The sequence below is a fragment of the Maniola hyperantus genome, chromosome Z (assembly GCF_902806685.2).
Source record: "Maniola hyperantus chromosome Z, iAphHyp1.2, whole genome shotgun sequence".
In the NCBI taxonomy this organism is placed as follows: Eukaryota; Metazoa; Arthropoda; class Insecta; order Lepidoptera; family Nymphalidae; genus Maniola; species Maniola hyperantus.
Window position 1 is genome coordinate 7,396,496 of NC_048564.1, and position 25,111 is coordinate 7,421,606.

At 35.5% G+C, this 25,111-nt stretch overlaps 1 protein-coding gene and 1 pseudogene across 8 annotated transcripts; one reads left to right on the forward strand and one right to left on the reverse strand.

Moving 5' to 3' along the window:
- Window positions 1-2,315: 2,315 nt before the first annotated feature.
- Window positions 2,316-19,771, reverse strand: Mcad (Medium-chain acyl-CoA dehydrogenase). 8 transcript variants are annotated; one of them, XM_069508846.1, is made up of 10 exons: window positions 19,540-19,771; window positions 19,196-19,304; window positions 16,350-16,517; window positions 15,642-15,742; window positions 7,892-7,972; window positions 6,658-6,788; window positions 6,048-6,156; window positions 5,137-5,277; window positions 3,709-3,898; window positions 2,316-3,178 (listed from the first exon to the last, which is right to left on the reverse strand). In XM_069508846.1, exons 1-10 carry the CDS (start codon window positions 19,555-19,557, stop codon window positions 2,946-2,948), a joined length of 1,281 nt encoding a protein of 426 aa, XP_069364947.1. In that variant the 5' UTR covers window positions 19,558-19,771; the 3' UTR covers window positions 2,316-2,945. The 8 variants fall into 8 exon arrangements, with proteins under 8 accessions (XP_069364947.1, XP_069364948.1, XP_069364949.1 ...); XM_069508847.1 differs by lacking the exon at window positions 15,642-15,742 and adding an exon at window positions 16,026-16,126; XM_069508848.1 differs by having other exon boundaries at window positions 19,196-19,292; window positions 19,540-19,770.
- A 2,752-nt stretch (window positions 19,772-22,523) lies between these two features.
- On the forward strand, window positions 22,524-23,965 carry LOC138404523 (uncharacterized; annotated as a pseudogene).
- Window positions 23,966-25,111: the final 1,146 nt, after the last annotated feature.

The following is a 25,111-nucleotide window of genomic DNA, read 5'->3' on the forward strand; positions in this document are numbered from 1 at the left end:
CAACGATGTAAAAAGTGAATTAAAATTATATCAAAAAATTATGCATATTCCCTATTATTTTTCCGACCCTAAAAACTTGTGACTAATAATAATTGTATCTAATAAAATTAACTGGCAGCGCTTTTTTTTGCGACAGGTAAATTCAATAAGTAGATCAAGTTAAACTTCATAGAATTAGAGAAACGGTGGAATAATAGAGGCAACAAATATATTAGGATGGGTCGCATAAATAATGACTTGGCGAGTAATATACGACGGTGACTTATATATTATTTTCGGAACTATTTGCTGGCATATATATTAAATCACTTTTTAAGACTCACAGAGACTTTAATAAACATGAATGTAAGTATTTTGTTGCTAAATATTAGGTACTAATATCTAAAATTGTTTTCTTAGAATCGATGTTGATGACAAACGTGATCGAGAAAATAGTACACGATATGCACATCACTAGTTTGCCTGTGATGAGTTTTTATCTTATTATCATAGATGGCGCTGTAATCAAACTAAGCTGTCAGAGATATTGAAACTTGAAAGCTTGAGCAAAGCTGGTTGGAAATGGCGGCAAAATGCAAATTAAAAAAATTAGGTCGTGAGGGTCGTGCATTCTCGCATACAACTAGGAATAAATGTATTTGCAGATTTGCTGTATTTGATACTTTTTTCATTGTAAGTAATTATTGTGTATGTATGCTGATTGTTTACCATTATTCAATGCATTAATCCTATTTTCTGCTATGAAGGCTAATACTCACATAGGAGAAACCATAAGATATTGAATTGGACTACATCAATAACAAGCGATCGCCCGCGAATATATGTATATAAGTAAATCGCCCTTGCACCCTTTTGTATAGCAAGTTTCTTCTGTACCTTTGTATTGTTTTCTTGTACATAAATGTGTTTTTAATCTTAGTGTAATGAAGATGTCTAAAATCTTATAATAAATTAAATTGAAGTGTCTATCTGTAATTTCGAAATAACTACCTCTTAATAAGCATTATGGTTATTTGAACTGTAGGTACCATAACTTCAATTTCACACATCACACATTTTTAAATTATTTGTCTGTCTGTTTGAACGGGCTAATCTTCGGAACGGCTGAACCTATTTTGACGGGATTTTCACAGACAAGTATAGGATTAAGTATTAACCAGCGAATAACATAGTCTACTTTTTTTACCGACTTTAAAAAAAGGAGGACTTGTGTTTTTCTACCTATGTACACCGAAATCTCCGAGATTACTAAACTGATTTGCGTAGTTTCTTTTTAATTGATAGAGAAACTTTGCAACATTGTTCCATAAAAAAATTAGATTCCAACTCCTCAATCCTGATGCTGCAGGGGATCTGATCTCCTAAACTAAGGGATTTAGAAACTGTCGGTTATAAATTGATATTTGAGGTACCTACCAAGTAAAGACTATCATTGCAATCGAGGACCCAACTCCTCAACCCAGCTGTAAGGGATTGCATTCCTAAATCGTGGTGATTTAAAAACTGGCCTACTAAGTCGGTTAAAAGGAACGACTAAACCGACGCGATGCAGTATGCTTTCAAACCCTACTAACATATTTGCATCAGTCTTTGAAATCGGGCTTTCGACGACCTCCCTGGCGCAGTGGTGAGTGCTGTGGTCCTATTAGTGGGAGGTCCCGGGTTCGATTCCTGCCAGGGGTTTGGCATCTTATAATTTCTAAATTTCTGGTCTGGTCTGGTAGGCTTCGGCCGTGGATAGTTACCATCCTACTGGCAAAGCCGTGCCGCCAAGCGATTTAGCGTTCCGGTACAATGCCGTGTAGAAACCAAAGGGGTATGGGTTTAATAAAAACTGCCATACCCCTTCCGGTCTTAAATTATGTCTATGCAAAAACTCACGTCGATCCGTTGCGACGTGATTCAAGGACAAACAAACAAACAAACACACTTTCACATATATATATATATATATATAGAATATTACATAACATGACAAAAACAAAGAAACTAAAACTAAAAAAAAATATGTGTAAATAATAGGCTGTAATTTTTTTTTTCGCGTTTTTTTTTCTGGTTTTATATCAGTAATCATCAGTACTATCACCTGTCTTCGTTTTTGTTAGCGTTCAGGTTACACCTTGTATAGATAGGTAGTTGTAGTACGCGACAGATCGAGATGGCAATCGGGGTAAGGACGCCCCGCACACCCGCACTGCCCTCGCGCTCACCCGGTGCGAGATAGCGCGGGTGTACGGCCTCATACCCCGATTGTCATCTCGATCTGTCGTGCACGATAGGTAAATTTTCTTGAAGTTCCAATAAAACAGCCAATATTACTTCTCAAAACAATTTATTAAATCAAATCACATGTAATATATTAATTACTAACCTGACACGAAAAATATTAATTACTATTTAACTTCAAAAAGGTAGGTACTTAGCCTCAAAAAATATTCAAATACCAATAACCATATAAACTGTACACTGTACAGTAATAAACAGTATATATTACGGGTACGTTTGTAAAAGATATCAAATTATACGTTTTTCAATCTGATAAAGTTTTGTTCATAAGGCACATAGATTAGATAAATTATACCTTTGTTTTGAGTATTTATTACGATTTAAGTCCATTTACATCAAAGCAGAGCATTTCTTGATTATAAATCAAGCTTCACATATATTTAAATGAGAGTCATAAAACAAATATAAAAATAGAATATTAAAATAATATGACATAATATTATATATCAAAAGATAAAATATGAAATTGATTGTTGATTTAACATTTATTACTATTCCGAGTTGTGTTATACCATAGTGGTATACTGTATACCACTGATCAGAGTTATAATTTAAAAAATATTCGTATTACAATTGAATATTATTCTCAGTCAGCTTTACATATTAACATTCTCTAAATTGAATATATTTTAGAGATGAATAAAAAATTATGTGCTTTCTTAGTTGCTTTGTTTGGCTTCCATTAGGATCTCTCTGGATATAATGAGTCTCTGAATTTGGGACGTGCCTTCATAAATCTGGTAGATTTTTGCGTCACGCATAAGTTTCTCGACGGGGTACTCAGTGTTGAAGCCGTTTCCTCCAAACACTTGGACAGCATCGCTGGCTGCCTTATTGGCTACTTCCGACGCGTAGGCCTTGGCCACTGATGCCATGACTGTGTTCTTCTGACCTGTATGAGTAAAAATATTAAGTCGTAAGAAGTCTCTTTAGCTAGGGGTTTTTCTTTTTTTTTTTAAAGAATATTAGCCATGTTAAATGACTAATATTCCCCTTTCCTCTCCAACTAAGCGTCAGGCTTGTGCTAGGTACGACAATAGTGCAACGGGCGGGGTTTGAACCGTCAACCTTTCGGTTTTCAGTCCACTCCTTTACCGGTTGAGCTATTGAGGCTTTGAAGAAGTCTCTAAGTAAGAAGTCTCTTTAGCTCTAAGTAAGAAGTCTCTTTAGCTAGGGATTTTTATTGTTGCTGTAAGGGTAGTATCGTTTTATCCAAGGGATATGTCAGAGAATAGCATGCCATCTTACAAATACGCATTTTATATAATTCAATATGATCAAAACTTGATTCACTGCACAGATCGAGTAATAACTCCCCCGTCTACCTTCATTGGCAGAAAGTTGTTTCAGTTGAAACCTATATCATTCAAGTGTTCAATACAACAATCGTGGCAATGGATTTTACGGGCATTTAGGACTTACCGTGGTCGACCATCCAGGCGGCCCGTTGCCAGGCTAGACGCGCGGTTTCAACACCGATGGCCATGTCGGCCAACATGAACGCTACGGCCTGGTGTTGGGCGATCGGCACCCCGAATGCCTTGCGTTCCAGCGAGTACTTGGTCGCCTCGTGAAGAGCGCGGGCTGCCAAGCCTGTCGCGCCGGCTGCCACCTACACACAAGTATGATCGAACTAAACGGACTGCTCGCAGAACTCTTCAATAAAATCAGAAATCAGGACATCCATAGAAGAAATCAGGTATAACCATATAGCACGAAAGTTTATTTTATTTTATTTATTTACACTTTATTGCACACAACACAAAGTAAACATTGAAAAAACACAATACAGGATCTTAATCTAATAGCTGTAGCATGCAAAGGCGGCCTTATCGCTAAAGCAATCTCTTCCAGGCAACCTTTGACGAAAGGAATCACGAAAGCACGGGTTGGTGCGGCAGCCGAAAATGGCCCTAGGTATATTATATTATTATAAATTAGACTACATACACAGTACATTCTAATAATACACAAATATATATAAATATATATACCTATATACATATCTCTATAATATACTACATAATTCTGTTTACATAGATAAATAATAGTTCTTCAAACGATTTTTGAAGGAGTTTAAGGATTTCGCCTGACGTATTCCAGCTGGGAGTGAATTCCAGAGTTTGACACTGTTACTGGTGAAAGAGTTACCATAGTATACCGTGCAGCTGTGTGGAGTCATAAGCTTATTGTCGGTGCTGGAGCGGAGGGAGAACTGATTGTTCTCACCAAGATAGGAAAACCGTTCTTTTAAGTAAGTTTAGTAAGTTCTTTTAAGAAAGTTGTGATTACCGTTTGGCTATAATCTCAATTGTTGTGATTGGCTCAATTTAAAGTATTTTTGCTGCAACTGTGCATTTTAGCCAATAATCAGGGAATGCTAGCCAATCAAATGTTATTGCGATTGTGGTAGATATCAAACTACGGCGCTAGGCTAGCAGAGTAACTGATATAGCTCGCGAATCATCGAGTCGCGAATATGAACCGACAGACATATACGCGTAATTTTGATTATCTACCTACCTACTTTATGCTTCGGCTTCGGGTTCGGCCGGAAATCGATTTTGGTCGACACTACTATAGTCGACGCGTTTTAAACTGAGTCGTCGAGTTATCGGTGTGTTTCGCTCGCACTTACAGGTCGTAGGTAAATGCGAGCGAAACAGACAGATAACTTGACGACTCAGTTTAAAATGCGTCGACTATAGTCATTGAAACCACGTGTTTACAGTTGCTTGGCTCTAACGCACGCTCCGCAATGAGAATACGTTCATACAATACTTTTAGGAGCTGTGTGGACAGGTCTCTCGCACGTTGTCTTCAACGGGCATTAATTACTCTTAGTCTTACCGGTGGCCGTGTCTTATCGAAAGCACCCATAGCGATCTTGAAACCAGCGCCCTCTCCAATCAGAACATTCTCTTTGGGAACGCGTACGTCTTCGAAAGTGATGCCACGAGTATCCGAAGCCCGTTGTCCCATGTTTTGTTCCTGAAAGCAAATATTACTTCTATTACTGACTAGCCATAGTCTCGTCCAAATAGGCTTACCTACTCTGTAGACTAAACGTGGAATATTTTCCTGAAAATGTTGAAAACCGCATTGAAACTCAATAAGTTGTGAAGTTATAAGTAATTAAATACACAGACAAACTCAAGGACATCAAAAGCTTTTTTCAACTTTCACTTTTAACATTCCGGCATTCCGAACCAGTGGTAAATTAAACTAGTTGACGATTGAAAAGCACTTGTAAAAGTTTACTTGAATAAAAATATATTCTATTCTATTCGGGAAGTACTTTTAATTTTTTTTATATGCATCGGTAATATGTTAATTTCAAATAGTTTCTAAATGGATGGATGGATGGATGGAATGAGGTTTTTTCACTTTTGAGTATGGACAATAAAAAAAATTAATGAAATCTGTTCAGATTTGAGGGAGCTAAAGACTAACATCGCGAAAAAAACTCGTCGAATTATTTAGAATCGCCTCCTTTTTAAAGTCGGTTAAAAATGTCAGCACAGTCAACGCGGAGGGGGGGGGGGGGGGGGGGGGTGCGGGTGAGCGGGCCGTCTCCAGCCCGATTGCCATCTCGACCTATCTCGTACTAAAAGTATTTTCACTTTTACTTATACAGGCTTGGCTCTTCCCACTAACTTCACTCACAATCTAATAATGTTGTTACCATAACAAAATTATTAGTGAAGGTAGTAGCTGTGGAAAACCGCGCTTGTTATTATTTGAGTAAAAGTTGTACTTACTTTACGTCCGGGAGTCACTCCAGGCCATTCCCTCTCTACAATGAAGCCAGTAAAAGCCTTGCTGGCTGGGCATTTTGGGTCGGGATTAGTCCTCGCCAGCACGAAATACCTGAAATAAAGTTAGCCTTAGTTACAGTTAAAAGCCAGAACACAAGTGGAAAGTTGGCGTGAATATAGTAGCTCTAAGTCGAAGTGGAATGCTCAGCGCATGCTCTTTCAATCAACATTTCAGGCAAGACATAGTTAAGAGTGAGATGTATAATGTTTGGTGTTGCATTACTATTTTGAAACTTATCAATGTTTTCAAAGAAATCTATTTGAAATTATTATAAAGTAAAGTGTTGTTTTACATGATTTATTTAATTTCGAAGTTGCCTCAAAATTTGGCCTAAAATATTTCAAGGATCATAACTTGCAATACGAATACAATATAATATATATGATTTATTGTGTTCGGGCATAAAATTATGAAGAGATACATACATATTTGGTTTAGTTTTGATCTAGAATTACAAAATAATAGAACAATCGGTGTGATACGATTGTATGGAGAAGCGCGTATGAATTATAACCTTAAAAACTTAGGTCACGCTATTTTGGGATCACTTACCAGTTGGCTACTCCCCCATTGGTGATCCACATCTTCTGTCCATTGAGGATCCATTCGTCACCCTTTTTTTCTGCCCTTGTCTTTATTCCTGCTACATCCGACCCTGCCCCGGGCTCTGTTACACCGTATGCCTAAATGAAACATTTTTTTAAATACAAGATGAGCGTGACAATCATGCTTCTTCTTTTCTTGATTTATAGCTTTTCTCAGTGCGACATCAGCACAATGCTATTTGCCAGTCTCAAGTAGCTTGAAGGAGGCACAAAGAGGATCATCATCATGATCAACCCATCACCGGCTCACTACATAGCATGGGTCCCCTCTCAGAGTGAGAAGGGTTTTGGCCATAGTCTACCACGCTGGCCATGTGCGGATTGTTAGACTTCACAACCTTTGGAGAACTCTCAGGCATGCAGGTTTCCTCACGATGTTTTCCTTCACCGTTAAAGCAAGTGATATTTAATTAATTCAAACGTACATAACTCCGAAAAGTTAGAAGTGCGTGTCCGGGATTAAACCCCCGACCTCTGATTAGAAGGCGGACGTCCTAACCACTAGGCTATCACAGCTTACAAAGGGGATATTAGAAGTTAATTATGAAGGTTGGATTGCGTTTGCAGAACTTGTTCACTATTGATTTAAAGGTTATCAAGTTAAAGGTGACTGAAAACACGGTTGCCGGAAAAGCATCTTATCGCTTCGTCTCAAAAACGTTGCACAAAAAGATTCCGTGCAAGATTAGATGTCATTAAGTAATTAGCTTTGAGAAAACTTGATCACTCCCGGGATATTCAAGTAGGTAATCATTTTAGAGTGATGAGTATGTGTGTTCTTACCGGTACATCCTATAACAATGGCTTCATCTTAGCGATAGCGTTTCGTGTGACTGTTTAGCATCATTGACTAAATTTGCGCCACTCTTGCTAAGACGTGTGTATTATATTTAAGTCAATAGTGGCAGAATGAGAAGAATCGAAAGAATTGTGGATATCGCATAGTACTTTGCTGCAATGTTAAACTTTAAAAGCTCAACGGTTGAGGAGCGGATTGAATTCCGAAAGGTCACCGATTCAAACCCCACCCGTTGCACTATTGTCGTGCCTACTTCTAGCACAAGCTTTACGCTTAGTTGGAGGGAAAAGGGGTATATTAGTCATTTTTTTTATAACATTTTCTTTAAAAAAAATGTAGGTTTGACAGACCGATTCTATAAAACCAATGAATAAAGACTTACGGCAACCAACGGCTCGTCGATGAGTCTGCCAAGATACTTTTTCTGCTGTTCTTTGTTACCAGCGATAATAACGGGCGTTTGCTGAAACACAATAACTTCTGTAAGATTTGGAGGAGTTCTTAAGGTAGAAACTTTATTCCTTTACTGACGTCTCAAATATTTTGTTGTATAATATAAATAATTATCTTTCTACGTTATGTGCCAACTAAGGACTTTTAAATACATATATATATTATGTATTATAATAAAGTACAGTATTTAATGAAACGTGCCAATTGCCATATAATTAGTCCATTATTGCACGACACGTGTTAGCGTCGTGCATTGATGGGCTACTCGAGTCACGAGAATCGTATACTACTTTACAGCGTGTGACCTACTCGCCATCTTCGTCGAACGCTAAATGCCCTGCATTAATGACATGAATGTGCTGTGCATTATAATGGTGGAATTAAGAGTGGAATAGTACAAGCCCAAATAATAATACGTTAAATTACGACCCATTTCGTAATAGAAGACTCCGAAGAAACTTAATAAGTGAAAAATTATAGATGATTTACGATTTTCTTTGATTTTGAAACATACTCGTAATTTTAATATTTATTTTAAAAATACGTTAGTAGAAACGTATCTGTAAAAATATGAGAACTTGAGCTACTTAAGTACTTAAAAGCGTTTAGGTCACACGATCCTATAAAATAATTTACAGCGTGGTAAAAAAACAGACCACTATTATTTTTCTTAGTTAATATTATTTTTGTTTTGGATTATACCCACGACTAACTTTTTATGGTAGATGTCATGATTTAATAATAATGTATTCTGAAGAATTTAAATTATAGACGCGATGATAGTTTTGGGACGTCAGTAAAGGAAACTTATAAAATGTTATTGAAGCGTTATAATAAAGCACTCTAGTATTGTATGTTAAAAATATATTTGTGTTTAATGTAATTCTGTGTAATCGGTTCGGCTTATTAGGGTTCCGTAGTAAAAAAGGGGAACTTTAATAATACCTATTACCTACCTATTACAAATTCTGAAAATTCTAGAATATTAAGCACATAGTATGAAATTCTAAACTAATCGATCTCAACCATTGACTTATATATTACATCATATGGACAGGGCTATTGAACAAACAAAATGGCACATACTCAGTGGTGCTTTAGCACCAATGCAACCTCACTGACGTCTGGATTGCAAACTGGTCGTTCATTAGTATATTCTAGTTCGTAGATTAGAGTAGTGGTTTATCTAGTTCCAAAACCGTGAAAATTTTTGTTCGCTTGACCATATCTTGTCATTTATATCGATGATCTCAACTAAAAAATTGTTCTACTTGATTCCTGTTGTTGTAAGACCAAGCACTAAGGTAGTTGAGATTGCTCAATGGCAAACACGACTTCGTTTCTTTTAATTCTTGCTTTCAGTTTGCGATCAGAAGTGTTTTTTAATAGCACGACTACGGAACCCTACTTTATGCGTCTTCTGAGTTCTGACATGCACTTCACCTGTTATTGCTTAACTAATGATGTTGGATATATTGCGCTAAGCTGAATATGTACCTATATGTGTATATAGCAAGCCTTAAAAATTAATGTAATCAGTACTGATTCTACATTCACACAACAGCTAAATATAAATGCTATTGTGTGATAATTCACACACTTGCAATAAAAATAAATGATTAACAAATGGAAAATTATATTGTGTATAAACTGTAAAGCATCACATATTATGTAATATTAGTATGTACGAACATTCTGAACTTTGAACGAGCAGCTCTTGTAAATATTTATATATTATGTAATAGAGTTCTTGGAAACGATACTAATGGGTTGGATGAAATTTTATGCTTAACGCCGTTGTTTGTTTTAAAGACGGCGCACCCAGGTAATATTATGACCTGCGTGAAGCTTCATTCGGCGTCTTAAATAGAAATAGATACAGGGTCAGTCTTCATAAATATCACTTAATATTTAATAGGGTGAAACTAGATTACCTACTTAGTTTAAAATTACGTTTTCTTTACAAAGAGTAGTATAATAACAAGTTAAGATATTATAAAACATAAAAAAAAATGTTTTCCGTTGATAAATTTGATCTACTTTCACTCTATTTCATACTAGCTGATGCCCGCGACTTCGTCCGCGTGGAATTAGGTTTTTTAAAAATCCCGTGGGAACTCGGTTCGTAGGATTTTCCGGGATAAAAGTAGCCTATGTCACTGTCTAGGTCTTTATCTATACCTATGCAAAAAATCACGTCAAACCAACAAACAAACACACTTTCGCATTTATAATAAGGGTACTGATGTGCACTCTATGAAGAATCGCCTGTATGTGCCTTACCTACTTTGGCATTATCGTTAATTATAGAACAAGCAGACAAAACAATCAAAACACTCTTGAAGCTGGTAAGCATATACCTAGCTAGTGTTAGATTCACAAATATTGAAAAAGCCAAGACATTGAAATACAGGGTTCAAAACTAATTCGAAAGCGGCATGCCACTCACTCCGAGGCCACTGGCTTCCAGTGCTGTCATGATACCAGTGCACCCGAAGGCCAATTCCTCTGCCACCATACACCCGTCAAAGACACCCACATCTAAACCACCTGCAGAATATTCATTGACATAGAATATTGACTACCGGTTAATTGATAGTGTTCACCCCAACATCGCACATAATATCGATAGTTTCAATTGTAAGGATAGTATTTTCCTCTTGGTATAATACCTTACTATTGAGGTCGTGTCTCCTTTCCATTAGTCACATAATAGCAGGCGTTTTCTTGGGATAATAATGCGACGAAGGATAGGTTAGGTTGGAACTTTTAGGTTTTCAGATCAGATGTTACCGACACTTAACCGACCGATGGCTTAGCGTGCTTTCTGACTTCTGAGGCACGGAGGAAACGAAAAGGCTATTCAGACCTACAAAACCGGTCAGCCATCCAGTTATAAACTTGGATCAACGTTGCTTAATATGCAATCGATTGATTAATTATGCGTTGTCACGACTACACGTTCCTCCGTGTTGGTTTAATAGGGCCTTTTAACCTCAATAGTCAAAAGCACTTTTGACTAATGCTTTTCAGTCATTTTTAAATATTGCAAAAGGTTTCTGTAAGTACCCTTTTGAGCGAGTTTATGAAATTACATACAATAACACTTTAGACATTGGATAACGTAAGCTTTGGTAAAATAACCAAGTCATCTACCTTATTCAACAGCAGGTAGCTATTGTTTTGGCTAATTATGATGCCAATACTATCGAAACCAATTCTATCAATATCTTAAAATAATTATTTGCTTAAAATCAATAATGTCTTTAAGTATCTATATTATTAGTGACTAGCTTATGCCCGCGACTTCGTCCGCGTGGAGTAAACAAAATTTAAACTCCTATTTTACACCCTTAGGGTTGATCTTTAACAATGAGATTTTAACATAATATGAGCTTAATAAAATATGGCATTAAAAATGCAACCCCTATGGGGGTGAAAGAGGGATTTGAAGTTTGTATGAAAGTCTGTCAGTTTTGAAGTAAGAAAAATTTAGCCCATAAGTAGAAAATAAAGGGGTTTGAAATTTGTATGAAAGTCTGTCAGTTTAAAAATTTAAATCAAGATATTGAGTATGTAAATGTAAGTAGGTATATATTATAGAAAACAGATGACGTAGGCATCCGCTTAAAAATAATTTTGGAAAACTAAACCCCTCAGGGGTTAAAACAGTGTCAATTTTCAAACCCCTATTTTAACCAATGAGGGGTTTAGTTTTCCAAAATCCTTTCTAAGCAGATGCCTACGTCATCTGTTTTCTATAATATATACTTACATTTATATACTCGATATCTTGATTCAAATTTTAAAACTGACAGGCTTTTATAATTTGAAATACAAATTTCAAACCCCTTAATTTTCTACTTAGGGGCTAAATTTTTCAAAAACCATGATACACGTTTTCTATGTTTATAACAATTTGTGTAAATACAAAATTTCACGATTCTTACTTCAAAACTAACTGACTTTCATACAAACTTCAAGCCCCTATTTCACCCCCTTAGGGGTTGAATTTTCAAAAATCCTTTCTTAGCGGATGCCTACGTCATAATAGCTATCTGCATGCCAAATTTCAGCCAGATCTGTCCAGTAGTTTGAGCTGTGCGTTGATAGATCAGTCAGTCAGTCACCTTTTCTTTTTATATATATAGAAAAATAGAAAAATTTCACGATTCTTACTTCAAAACTAACTGACTTTCATACAAACTTCAAACCCCTATTTCACCCCCTTAGGTGTTGAATTTTCAAAAATCCTTTTATTAGCGGATGTCTACGTCATAATAGATAGCTGCATGCCAAATTTCAGCCCGATCCGTCCAGTAGTTTGAGCTGTGCGTTGATAGATCAGTCAGTCAGTCAGTCACCTTTTCCTTTTATATATATAGATTACATTTATATACTCGATATCTTGATTCAAATTTTAAAACTGACAGACTTTCATACAAATTTCAAACCCCTTAATTTTCTACTTAGGGGCTAAATTTTTGAAAAACCATGATACACGTTTTCTATGTTTATAACAATTTGTGTAAATACAAAATTTCACGATTCTTACTTCAAAACTTACTGACTTTCATACAAACTTCAAGCCCCTATTTCACCCCCTTAGGGGTTGAATTTTCAAAAATCCTTTCTTAGCGGATGCCTACGTCATAATAGCTATCTGCATGCCAAATTTCAGCCCGATCTGTCCAGTAGTTTGAGCTGTGCGTTGATAGATCAGTCAGTCAGTCAGTCAGTCACCTTTTCCTTTTATATATATAGAAAAATAGAAAAATTTCACGATTCTTACTTCAAAACTAACTGACTTTCATACAAACTTCAAACCCCTATTTCACCCCCTTAGGAGTTGAATTTTCAAAAATCCTTTCTTAGCGGATGTCTACGTCATAATCTATCGTCATAGCTATCTGCATGCCAAATTTCAGCCCGATCCGTCCAGTAGTTTGAGCTGTGCGTTGATAGATCAGTCAGTCAGTCAGTCAGTCAGTCAGTCAGTCAGTCACCTTTTCCTTTTATACATATAGATTTGGAGTCCTGCGAGTATCAATATACAATAGGTACTATCGCAGCTCAAAGTACAGTAGCCGGCAAGAAATACTATACGTCGACCTTTAGAATGAGATTTCGGCTTTGTAAAGCGTTGTCTCTGTCACTTATACCTATGTGAAGTTTATCGGTCTCAACGACAGAGGCAACGATGTACGAAACCGCTATCTCTTTCTAAAGGTCGATGTACAATAATGCTAAGCGATACTTTATTGGACGAGTGTGTTGCCCAAGCGGTGCGTATAGACCGATACATTGAGGGGTCCAGGTACTGAGCATGAAAGACAAGACAGGACATCAAAAGCCATTTTGTCATAGCAATATATGAAAATTTAATTACAGTGCGACAAGGCTATCTTGGCGCGTGGCGAAAATCGGAACTAACGTTGCCGTCAAGTGTGCCCCTTGTTCTTGTTTGAATATTCTAAGCTTGATTCTAAGTCTTTATTCTCCAACAGCGCTCCCCTGTCAATGTAATTCAAGTGCCAATAGAGTCTTATCACACTGTAATATTATTGATGCTCGGTGTGGGCACTACTGAAAGCCACAAAGCAAAATAAGAAGAAGAAGAAGAATATTATTGATTAAGGCAATAAAATCAGACTCGAAAGATCGTATTGTTCTACAACTTATCTCTTGGTAATATATTATCAATGTTTCGAACAGACTCTAATCATCGGGTTCTCCTCGAAGAACTAGAAAATTACGTCCTTCGAAAAATATATCTGGATAATTATTACCTAAAATAGAAATTAGCTATATTGTCTATTACTAGTATGACATAATATAGGTAAATCGTGGTCACCGTAGTTGTCGCATTAAAAATTAGCATATAAAACATCTTTATAATAATAATGCCATAAATAACTTACGAATACATAGCATCATCATCATTTCAGTTTTAAATTACCCAATGCTGAAAATTCTTCATCAAAAAGTTAAATGAGCCCAATTTATTGAGCTTTATTTAGATTTATTTATTTATTATGCTTCTAATCTGCAAGATTTATTTTGTTGAATATCATTAAATACATACTTACAAAGTAACATTAAATTTTAATCTTATAATTTTTCTTCGAAATTAGTTTTTTTTAGGGTTCCGTACCTCAAAAGGAAAAACGGAATCCTTATAGGATCACTTTGTTGTCTGTCTGTCTGTCTGTCAGTCCGTCTGTCTGTCAAGAAACCTACAGGGTACTTCCCGTTGACCTAGAATCATGAAATTTGGAAATTTTTGGCAGGAAATTCTGAAAACCGTGAATTTAGGGTTAGATCACACAAAAAATTAAATTGTGGTCATGAACTAATAATTAGTATTTTCAACTTTCGAAGTGAGTGACTATATCAAGTGGGGTATCATATGAAAGGTACATTCTAAAAAAGATTTTTATTTATTTTCATGCATCATAGTTTTTGAAATATCGTGCAAAATGTCGAAAAAATACGACTGTAGTACGGAACCCTCATTGCCTCATAAATATTACAATAAAGACTAGCCTTATCGAATTACTATACAAATCATCCCCGCGTGCAATGGTGCCAAGAATACTGGCTGCATTTCCGCGCTGGACAGCCAGGCTGATCCGTTGCACAAAAAATGAGCCAGCCATTTTGTCACCAGATGAATCTATTAATTGCGGTGAAATGTCTCGTAAATTTTTTTTTGCACTAAGACTAATTTTTCCTAGATATCTCTGGAATGCAAATAGTATTTTGCTAAACAGAAAAAAGTATCTAATGTCTAAGCAAACAATATGTGTAAACATATTTTTTTTGTACCATACATAGTGCTTGTGTGCCTTTACCGAAGATATTACAGGTTAAACAATAAAAAAATTATACCCTAAACTTAAAAAAAAGAAAATCAAGGTGGTGTACCTAACGTGTGTATGTTAAAATCATTAAAAAAAGAAAATCAAGAAGATGTACCTAACATGTGAATGTGTTGACATATTCCATTAAGAGCCGATTTTATACACCAAATAAATTTATCTCAGATTGGACTATATTATGTTTAACTCAGGAAGAAATTTGAAGTTTTGACTGCTCATGCATCTATCAAAATGTCTAACTTACTCACATGTATTCAGAATTGAAGAACTTCCTACATCCATGCATGCATTTTATATTTCGATGCTCACATGTTTATCTGGCGTTTCAAAATGGGCCCTTAAATAAAATAGTAGATACTAGCTGTTATGCCCAAAAGATGCAATGTGATCAAAAAAGTAATTGACTTACTCCTAGACCTGAACTGCCAATGGCTGTACAGATACCAGTGCATCCGAAGGCAAACTCGTCAGCAACTACACACTCGTCGAAAACGCCAAAGTTTCCTATGCCCCCTGAAATTTACTCTTTTCCGCTATAATTTTCTGAGAGCAAAAATTTTAACACTAGCTTCAGGACATACCCGTACCATATTTGAATACGTCAATAAAACCGGTCTCAAATAGTAAGGAAAATAAATAATTTATTGGAACAATAATATACACGCATTCCTATTGTCCAATGTTTAAAATATATACTCGTAAATAATAATAGTTACAAAGCAAAATGTTTCACCATACATGCATTGAAAAATTTGAACACCATCCGTAGATATTTTATGTTACAAATGTCGTTCTTACGGCAACTTCTGTGATATATATCGCTGCCATTATCCCTGAACAACCGAAAGCTACGTCCTCAGCGATTATACAACTCTCCAATACGCCTAAACCCATTCCCCCTGTGAAATTACAGTTAGTATTGAAGCGTGTTATTCTACAATTAATTTTTAGTTAATACCCGGTGAATTCTATAATATTCAGAGGTAATTGTAGAGTTAGTGTAGACCAAAAAACCGTTTCTGTACTAATGATAAACATTTTTACCTGTGCCCTAAATATAATAAGCTTAGCTAGCTATATAGCTTCAGTGAGATTATATTGAATGACCGCACTTCTATCGTCCGCAATAATAAATTAGACATAGTAAGTTATAAAATACAATATCTTGTAAAGGTGACTTACACCGATACTAGATGTCACCACAGCTGCCTTAATACCAGCACAGCCAAATGATAACTCTTCGGTAACGAGGCATAGTTCAAAAATGCCTAGACCTAAGCCTCCTGTAATACATAACTTAGCACCTTATCCATGTATTCAGATCATAACAATACATTATTTTTTTTACCAATTAACTATTGTGAAATCAGAAATCTGCTTAAGTTACAATGTTAATGAATCATTGTTTTGTTGATGGAATAGGTAGTATAAAAATACTAACTAACTACGTTAATTGCGTTCAAGGAGGTTTGAGTAAAAAATGGTGGGAATTAAAGATATCATTACCGCAATGCTCTGGCACATGTCCGTTCATTAGGCCAACTTCCCACGCCTTCTTAATGATTGGCCAAGGGTATTCCCCGGACTTGTCGTATTGGCCAGCCACAGGGATGATCTCTTCTCGAGTGAACTTCCGAGCAAGTTCTTGCAGAGCTTTATGTTCATCGCTTAGTTCTGGAAATCCAACAATTTGTTTTTAGTGTCAGTGATCATGAGTTTACATAAATAATTTATAACATTATTAGATTAATAAATATTAAATAATAAGTTTCATTATAAAATAACGGCTTTTAATCCTTTATTATTTATACATATTCTTGTGTATTCAATTAATGTGTACGTAGACAATAATTAATCCTATTTCGATATGAACGGACATTAAAATCATATTTTAATATATAAAATAGATAGATAGGAAAAGATTAGGAAAATAGGGAGATAGTAGATATAATAGATATCTTTCAAATTCAATCGAAATGTAACGATAAGATAAAAATAGCTAACATTGGGATTTTTTTACAGAGTTATATGATTTAGTACCTCATAATAAAAAACTTTTGAATATAACTGTTCTCCGTCTGTCCTGTCCAGGCCTCTTTTCTCAGAAACGACTAGAGGTATCAAGGTGTAATTCATCCTAAACTAGCTGATGCTCGCGAATTCATCCACGTGGATTTATGTAGGTTTGTCAAAATATGTGGGAACTTTTTGATTTTCAGGGATAAAAGTAGTCTATGTCCTCTCCAGAATGTAAGCTATGTGTGTATCCAAGTTTGTAAAAATCCGTTCAGCGGATGGGCCGTATAAAGGTAACAAGCAGACAGATAGACACTCGCATTTTTAATATTGGTGTAGATTAAGAGTTTACAATACAAGCTAGGGAGTAAACTTCTAGCAGGTTCCAGCGGCAGATTTAAGCAAGATTCAAATGCAAACGATACGCTCTACGTTAACAAAAATTACGTTCAACAGGCATGGCAGCTTGACCTATTAAGGGGGCTCAGGACGGTGCTTTCTTCATAGAAACGTAGGAGGGTAATTACTACATTATTTGATACTGTACGCTCATAACTAAGTATTATATCGATTAATCTCGTCATTGTCGAAGTTTATTGATATATGAAACATTGAAAAAAATATTGATTTTAAAGTTACGAGCCTCAAAAATTCCTATTTTAACACTAAATTTATGACAACTTTGGGCGTAAATAAATAAGATTAGGGGTATGAAAATTCTAAAGAAATTTAACATTAGAGATAGTTTATTTTATTCATTAGTTGAAATAACTATACTTTGAAAACATAAACTCAGTAGTTTTTTCTCAAAAATACTTTTCGTAAACCCTTGATTTCGGTGAAAATTATCGTGCCTCTCACCTTTCTCATACAATGTCAAGTGAAAAGCAAACAGGTTCGGGCGAGCGTACTGCGTCACCTTAACGGAAATATACATATATGACATGGCATATGACGTCAAATATACCAACATTTACTTTTACAATACATGCTCCAGTTGGCAGAGTCAGACTCGCACAAGAAAGGTTCCGTACCATCGTACGAGATATAGCACTATATACTTTTACTTTATTTTAAATTCGCATGGCGGCCATTTTGAAATCTTTATCATTTCTTGTCAATGTAAATACACACTCTGTAAAAAATTTAACTCTCTACCTATTACGGTTTAAGAGATACAGCTTGCTGAGTGACAGATTTAATAATGGGGTCCCATTGGTAACCATGAAAACATATGGATGGATTTCCTTCATTCTGAACTTTTCTGATATTAGAAAAGTCCATTGTTATCGTCACTAAAAAGTGTAATAATAAAGATTAGAGCAAAATTGTAAATTGTGAACTACCAATTTGAGCTAACAAATTACTATACAATACAGATTAGATCTACAGCTAATCATGAACCACTAACGCAATATATCATTAGATACCAATTAACTAAACATTATAATGATAGTTTGGTAATATTCAGTTTGGCACTAAATAAACATTTTAGTTAATTTCTAATTTCGTAATATCTATTGGTAATATAGAGTAGAAAAATATCTTACCCAAATATTTAAAGGTCTTGGCAACAAGATTACATTATCATATTATCATTGTAAAATTAAATGAAATTGTTAAAATATGATTCCATATAGGTATATGGAATGATATTTTAAAATTATGTAGCTGCATGTATGTATGAGCATGTCTTGCTGATAAAAATAGATTTATACTTATACTAGCTTATGCTTGCGACTTCGTCCGCATGGACTACACAAATTTTAAACCCCAATTTCATCCAATTAAAGGTTGAATTTTCAAAAATCCTTTCTTAGCGGATGCTTACGTCATAATAGCTATCTGCATGCCAAATTTCAGCACGATCCGTCCAGTAGTTTGAGCTGTGCGTTGATAGGTCAGTCAGTCAGTCACCTTTTCCTTTTATATATTTAGATTATGATAAGTGTGTGCAGGCATGATTACCTCAATATATGAGATACCCAAAAATTTAAGATGTTCTTGGTTACATAATGATAAGTGTGTGCAGGCATGATTACCTCAATATATGAGATACCCAAAAATTTAAGATGTTCTTGGTTACGACGTCATTGTGTAAACAAAATGAGAAATAACAATAGGTAATTGGGGAAATTTGTCATGCTTTGATGTTAAGCTTAATCTCTACCAAATATTATTCTTTTAGAATTTTCGCTTTGCACGAATAATATGAATAGTAATAAACAGTTTAAAATTACCTATGAGCTTCTGATTCTGAGCTTTCTTATGAGGCCCATAGTTAGCGACCATGTCTCAGATCATTTTACTATAGTAGATTTAAACTAAGGACTCACCAAAACATAAGCCGGTTGTAGGGATAGGTTTTGCAGCTGATGCTGTACTTGCAGTAGTAGACAATTTTCGATAAATAGGACGTGTCGCACGTACAATCTGTAAGCTCCACTAATTACATGAATTGGAATTAGAAAGTACTAAGAGCGTACTGTAAGAACAGTAGGATGGATACTCTTGAGCAATCTTTTTGAGAGGGGCTATCAATTAGTAAATCCTAATTCCTTATAATAAGGTTTTAAGAAATGCATTCTTTATAAGTTAAATGGACTATTTATGTCGAAATTAAATACAATTCAATTATCCGTATCTAATGCTCGTTATTAATTTATAGTATTGTACTTACTTGGTTTAGGGGATTCATAGCGATTATTAAATTTTTCAATTGTTTTTTTATACAAAGTTGACTTTTGGACTTTGTACCACGTAACCACACGTTTATATACTCCCAATACACCAGCGACCAGTAAAAGACCGTCGAAGTTCGAACACAGCAAACAGATGACAGATTAATAATTATGACACCGTGACCGATGTGCCGATATGAGATTGACTCTCCCTCCCAGTAATCCCTCCTTAACAGGAAGTAATGCCAACTTAAGATGACCATTCGATGACCAATCAGAGGTAGAATAAAACCGAACTCGGCATTTTTTTTTTTTTCTTCTGGCTTTACACAGCAACTCGGCATTGCTCTGTGTGGCCCTCTGTCCGCGCCGTAGTAATAAAGGTAGATACAGGAGCGTTTGCTTTTTCATTCACACTAAAAAGAGAGCACAAATAAAGTTACTAATGTGATAAACAGAGACACAGCTAACCTATTTTTGGTCCCTTATCGTGTAACTGGTTTTTTCAAGAATACATATAAGGAATGCAACTTTAGTTGCAAAACAAACTTTGAGAATTCGTGGCGTAATTGTATTTCTCATTAGTTATTTACTTGTTTTCACATAAAAAACGGTTAATACAAATATTGTTGATCGGTTAATACAAATATTAACCACTACACAACGGTAATAATTGTCGTGTTATACATCGTTACGTCGTGCTATCGCTATCTCATACACAGTACTTCAATCTACCTTTATTAGGGTTCCGTAGCCAAATGGCAAAAAACTGAACCCTTATAGATTAGTCATGTCTGTCTGTCCATCCGTATGTCACAGCCACTTTTCTCCGAAACTAGAGCTATACTGTTGAAACTTGGTAAGTAGATGTATTCTGTGAACCGCATTAAGATTTTTACACAAAAATAAATAAAAAAACAATAAATTTTGGGGTTCCCCGTACTTAGAATTGAAACTCAATTTTTTTTTCATCAAACCCATATCTGTGTTCAAAAATGATATTGAGGTTTCTAATATCATTTTTTTCTAAACTGAATAGTTTGCGCGAGAGACACTTCCAAAGTGGTAAATTGTGCCCCCCCCCCCCTGTAACTTCTAAAATAACAGAATGATAAAACTAAAAAAATATATGATGTACATTACCATTCAAATTCCACCGAAAATTGGTTTGAACGAGATCTAGTAAGTATATAAGTATCGTGCAAAATGTCGTTAAAATATGATTGTACTACGGAACCCTCAGTGCGCTAGTCTGATTCGCACTTGGCCGGTTTTACTCTATCTACGGTCCGCGCCTATATAACATTAACCAGGCAGGCGAAGCTTTCGTATAGCAAAATTTTTGTATGAAATGGATGACTGAAATAGACACAGCAGCAACCACAGAATAAGAACTCATAAATTAGGTTATTCTCTTTGAACTCTGTGGTCACAAAAAAGTCAGTCGGAAATCCGAAATTTTCTAGATTATATGAAGTACTTAACTTTAAAGGTACCATCTGATTTCTGCAAAAAGTTCTGGTTTTTACACAGTTTAACGCAACCAAAAGATAGGACCATCAAAGCCTAGTCACAAGTGCCAGTAAAAGTCATATTCATTGTTGGATCATCAAAACTGTATTATTAATAACTACGGTACTTCCTAGTGATTGCTGAACTACAATTTTGAAAGTTATCGAGCTACTAACCTAGGTTTTGTGGCAAAATTGAAGTAATAAATCTAACTTCTATCACAGATTTCCAGATAACTACCAACTTTGTTTACATACAATATGTTAAACATATTGTAATTGTCCAAGACACACTCGTACTCAACCACTTTGTTTTGTATACCAATATATTTTATCGTTGTACTATAATCAGTCCATTAACTATAAGTCCCGCAAATTACTATTACGCTGGAACCATGTCTCATTGTCATTAACATCACAATTGAGTATGGTAAATTAAATTATACCATTTTAACTTTACAGTTGTATACAATGGATAAGAGTGGTGGGATGATAGAAGACTGCACAGTGTACACATACTAGTACGGAGACTACAGGCACTTATTTCGACCCCGTTGTGACAACATGAATCCGGTTGAAGGCTCAGCTATGCCAGTTTGTGGTATTTGGATTGCTCTTACGAGATAAATTAATTAATTAATTCCAAACAAATTTGATAATAACTGACTAGTTAGTTATGTTATGAATATTATTCTGAATGTTTATTTTGAAATTTGTATTTATACCTTAAGAGATAAGTACCAATTGTCTTTAGTTAATACTTACTGATTGGTGTCTTGTAAGTATAAAAACAATTTTCTATTCTTTTATCTAAAACCTACTTATTGAATTTCAAAGAAAAAAGTTGAGCTACTTTGCTTGGTTATGCTGGTCTTTCTGTCAGTGTTAGTGTTGTTATGTTGGTGTTGAAGCATGCAATCAATTCATACATTTCAAGTCCCGACCTCAGAATAAGGACTATTAGAAGTAGCCCTTTAAGCTTTTATTAGAACTTGACAAAACGATTATGTTTTGTCCTTATCACCTTGGCCACTTTTTTGTTTGCCAAAATGTATTTGTACGTGAGTATTTGGCAAACAACGTGAAGTGAGGTTATGTTGACTCAAGTATTGTAAATAAATACCAAACTGATTTGTTTTGTTTTTTTTTGTTTTTGAAGTTATTGTGCAATGGTGGGTTGCAGTATACTGCCTGTGTGTTGTAGTAGCCTTGTATACAAGGCTTCAATAGCCGAAGCAAACGTAAAATAGACGGAATAATATTTCACCAACATTTCACAAGTAAGTACCTCTGCTTGAGCGAGAGGGACTGAGGGGGCCACGCTAGTTGCGTAACTGGACATATTTGTGGTCCCGACTGTAAAAAAGTAGTGAATAGTGATTAGTGATAGGTGATCTGAGTTCTCAATGGTGATTAAATACTCTTTGACATCAACTTAATTTACGTTTACGAGGACTTGCGTTTTTGGCGGGAAACGCGAAGCGCGCTTTTTAATTGAAAATTGTTAAAAATATAGTTTTTGAGTGTAAATAGTACATTATTTTGTAAATAGTTTTCGTTAAACTGTGGTACAATGCCGTCAGATAGTGACGGCGGTGATTTGGAACCAGCAGCGGGCAAAAAGAGGAAGAAAATGCAAAAGGAGAAACCCTCTGAAAGTGATGGTGCAAAATACAAACCATTTATAAAACCAGGGTATCGCCGGGTGTACGGCGATACTAGTACCAATTCAGAATTCCCTGTATACGTAGAAAGCACAGAAGATATCAAACTAGGAAACAAAAATCCCCTGGTGGTATCCAAATATTTTAAACAAGTAAAAGGTGTAAGTGAAAGTAGGCGCATAAACGCTACTAAAATTATGCTTGTCTTCAAACAAGCGACAGCGGCTAATGACTTTTTGAAGCACGAGTGCCTTTCAGTTCATAAACTCCGAGCGTTCATCCCGGCGTCCTCTGTGGAAAGGGTAGGGGTGGTTAGGTTCATTCCAAAAGAATCTAGCAATCAGGAACTATTCAATAAACTCTCCTCGGAAAGTGAAGTAATAGGTGTAAAGAGATTTTTGAAAAAAGTGGGAGAGGAGCTAATTCCTCTCTCCACTATCAGTGTAATTTTCAGCGGTACTAGTCTACCGCAGTATATTTATTTGGACAACTGGAGATACAAAGTTTTCACTTATGTTCCTCCTTTGATGCAATGTTTTAAATGTATGAAATTTAACCATTATGGGAAAATTTGTAAAAATCAGCAAATATGCTCACGGTGCGCTGGTGAGCACCATTACAAGGACTGCACGACGGATACACTGAAGTGCAGCAATTGTGGGGGTGCGCATCTTGCAATACCAAAAACGTGTCCTGTAAAGGCAGCGAGAATGGAGAGGAACAAAAAAGAAACCTACTCAAAAGTAGTTCAAATAAGTAGTGCGAGTTTCCCTCCACTCCCAAAGCCTCAGAGCCCTCAGACATATCAAAAAACCAAACTACATACTCACAGCCTAAGCAAACTACACAGACAAAGACAGAAATTTCACACAATGATATTGTAAATAACTCTAAGCTTTTAGGAGCCATAGTAAACACTTTGGTTACAATAGGGAACTCTAATAATATTAAGACTACTAATCAAATCAAAGAAACATTTTTAGAACATTTAAGTAAAATATAATGGATTCTCACCTAACTATTGTGCAGCATAATATCCAAAGTATTAACAATAAGAAACCCTTGGTTAAAACATTTTTGGAACAACATAATATTGATATTTTGCTATTAAATGAGACCTGGCAAAAAAATACAAGTAATCCTATTAGATTTACAGGATATAATTTTGTAGGAAAAAATGCAAATAATGAACATGGTGGAGTAGGCATTTTATTAAAAAATACATTGAAATATAAAATATTGCCAACACAATTTTATCAAGATGTCCAGTCCATAGCAATTTCTCTAGAAACTAATATTGGTTCCGTGTCGATTCTATGTGTTTTTGTCCACCTAAAAATAACAATTATTGTAGAATTAATAAACTTAAAAATATTATTGCTAGCTTACCAAAACCTTGTATAGTCTCAGGAGATTTTAACGCGCATCATATTGCTTTTGGGTTTTTGTTGAACAAATTTGCATTTCTAATTAAAAAAGTACTTTCACCTATTTGTCCAGACTGTCCAGGCGCAAGGGAAGACGTGTATCATATATTGACGGAATGTGTCCGGAGTGATGTGCTGGACAGGACGCTGGGAAATGTAAATATTATTTTGGCAAACCCGACGTCCGAAGCTGCAAAAAGTATGTATAAGATGGTCCGTAATAACATAAGTCGTAGAAATAATTAGTAAATAAGTAGTATTTAGATCTAGATTTAAGTGTCTGATTTTTTGTAAACTTACGAGAGCCACATAGTCACATTAGTGACTCAGCTCTTTAAAAGAGAATTAAAAAAAAAAAAAAAAAAAAAAGAGGCAAAACATTGTTTGAAATTTTTGATGAACATGACCTATGCCTGTTAAACACAGGTGTATCTACTACAGTACAAAGACCTAATGCAAATAGCTCTGCTATTGATGTGACAGGGGTGAGTCCCGTACTAGCACCTCTATGTGAATGGTCAGTGGGTGACGATCCTTTGGGTAGTTACCACTATCCAACATTTACAAAATTAAGCCTAGTTCCATCTAAATATTCTGTCAATGACAAAGTAGAGAAATTTCTATTTCATAAAGCAGATTGGACCAAATATTATGCAAAATCAGCGGAGTACTTTAAAGGTATAACTTTTGATGAAAAAGGTCATTGTAATATCAAACAAGTGATATTGAATTCAAATGTGATTAACAATGAAGGACGTAGTTAATTGAATTTTTGTGTTCCGTGAGTAACATTTTATAATCATAGACGTTTGTAATTTAAATTTTTGAGTTTGCGTTTAACGCGTGAGTTGGCGCGCGGCTGTCTCGCTCACACAGCCCGCAAATCGCTATTTACGTCTCGCTCGCAGTGGGACGTAAACAAAAACAATCATGAATTGTGTCGAATGCAAGGAGATAATCGATGGTTTG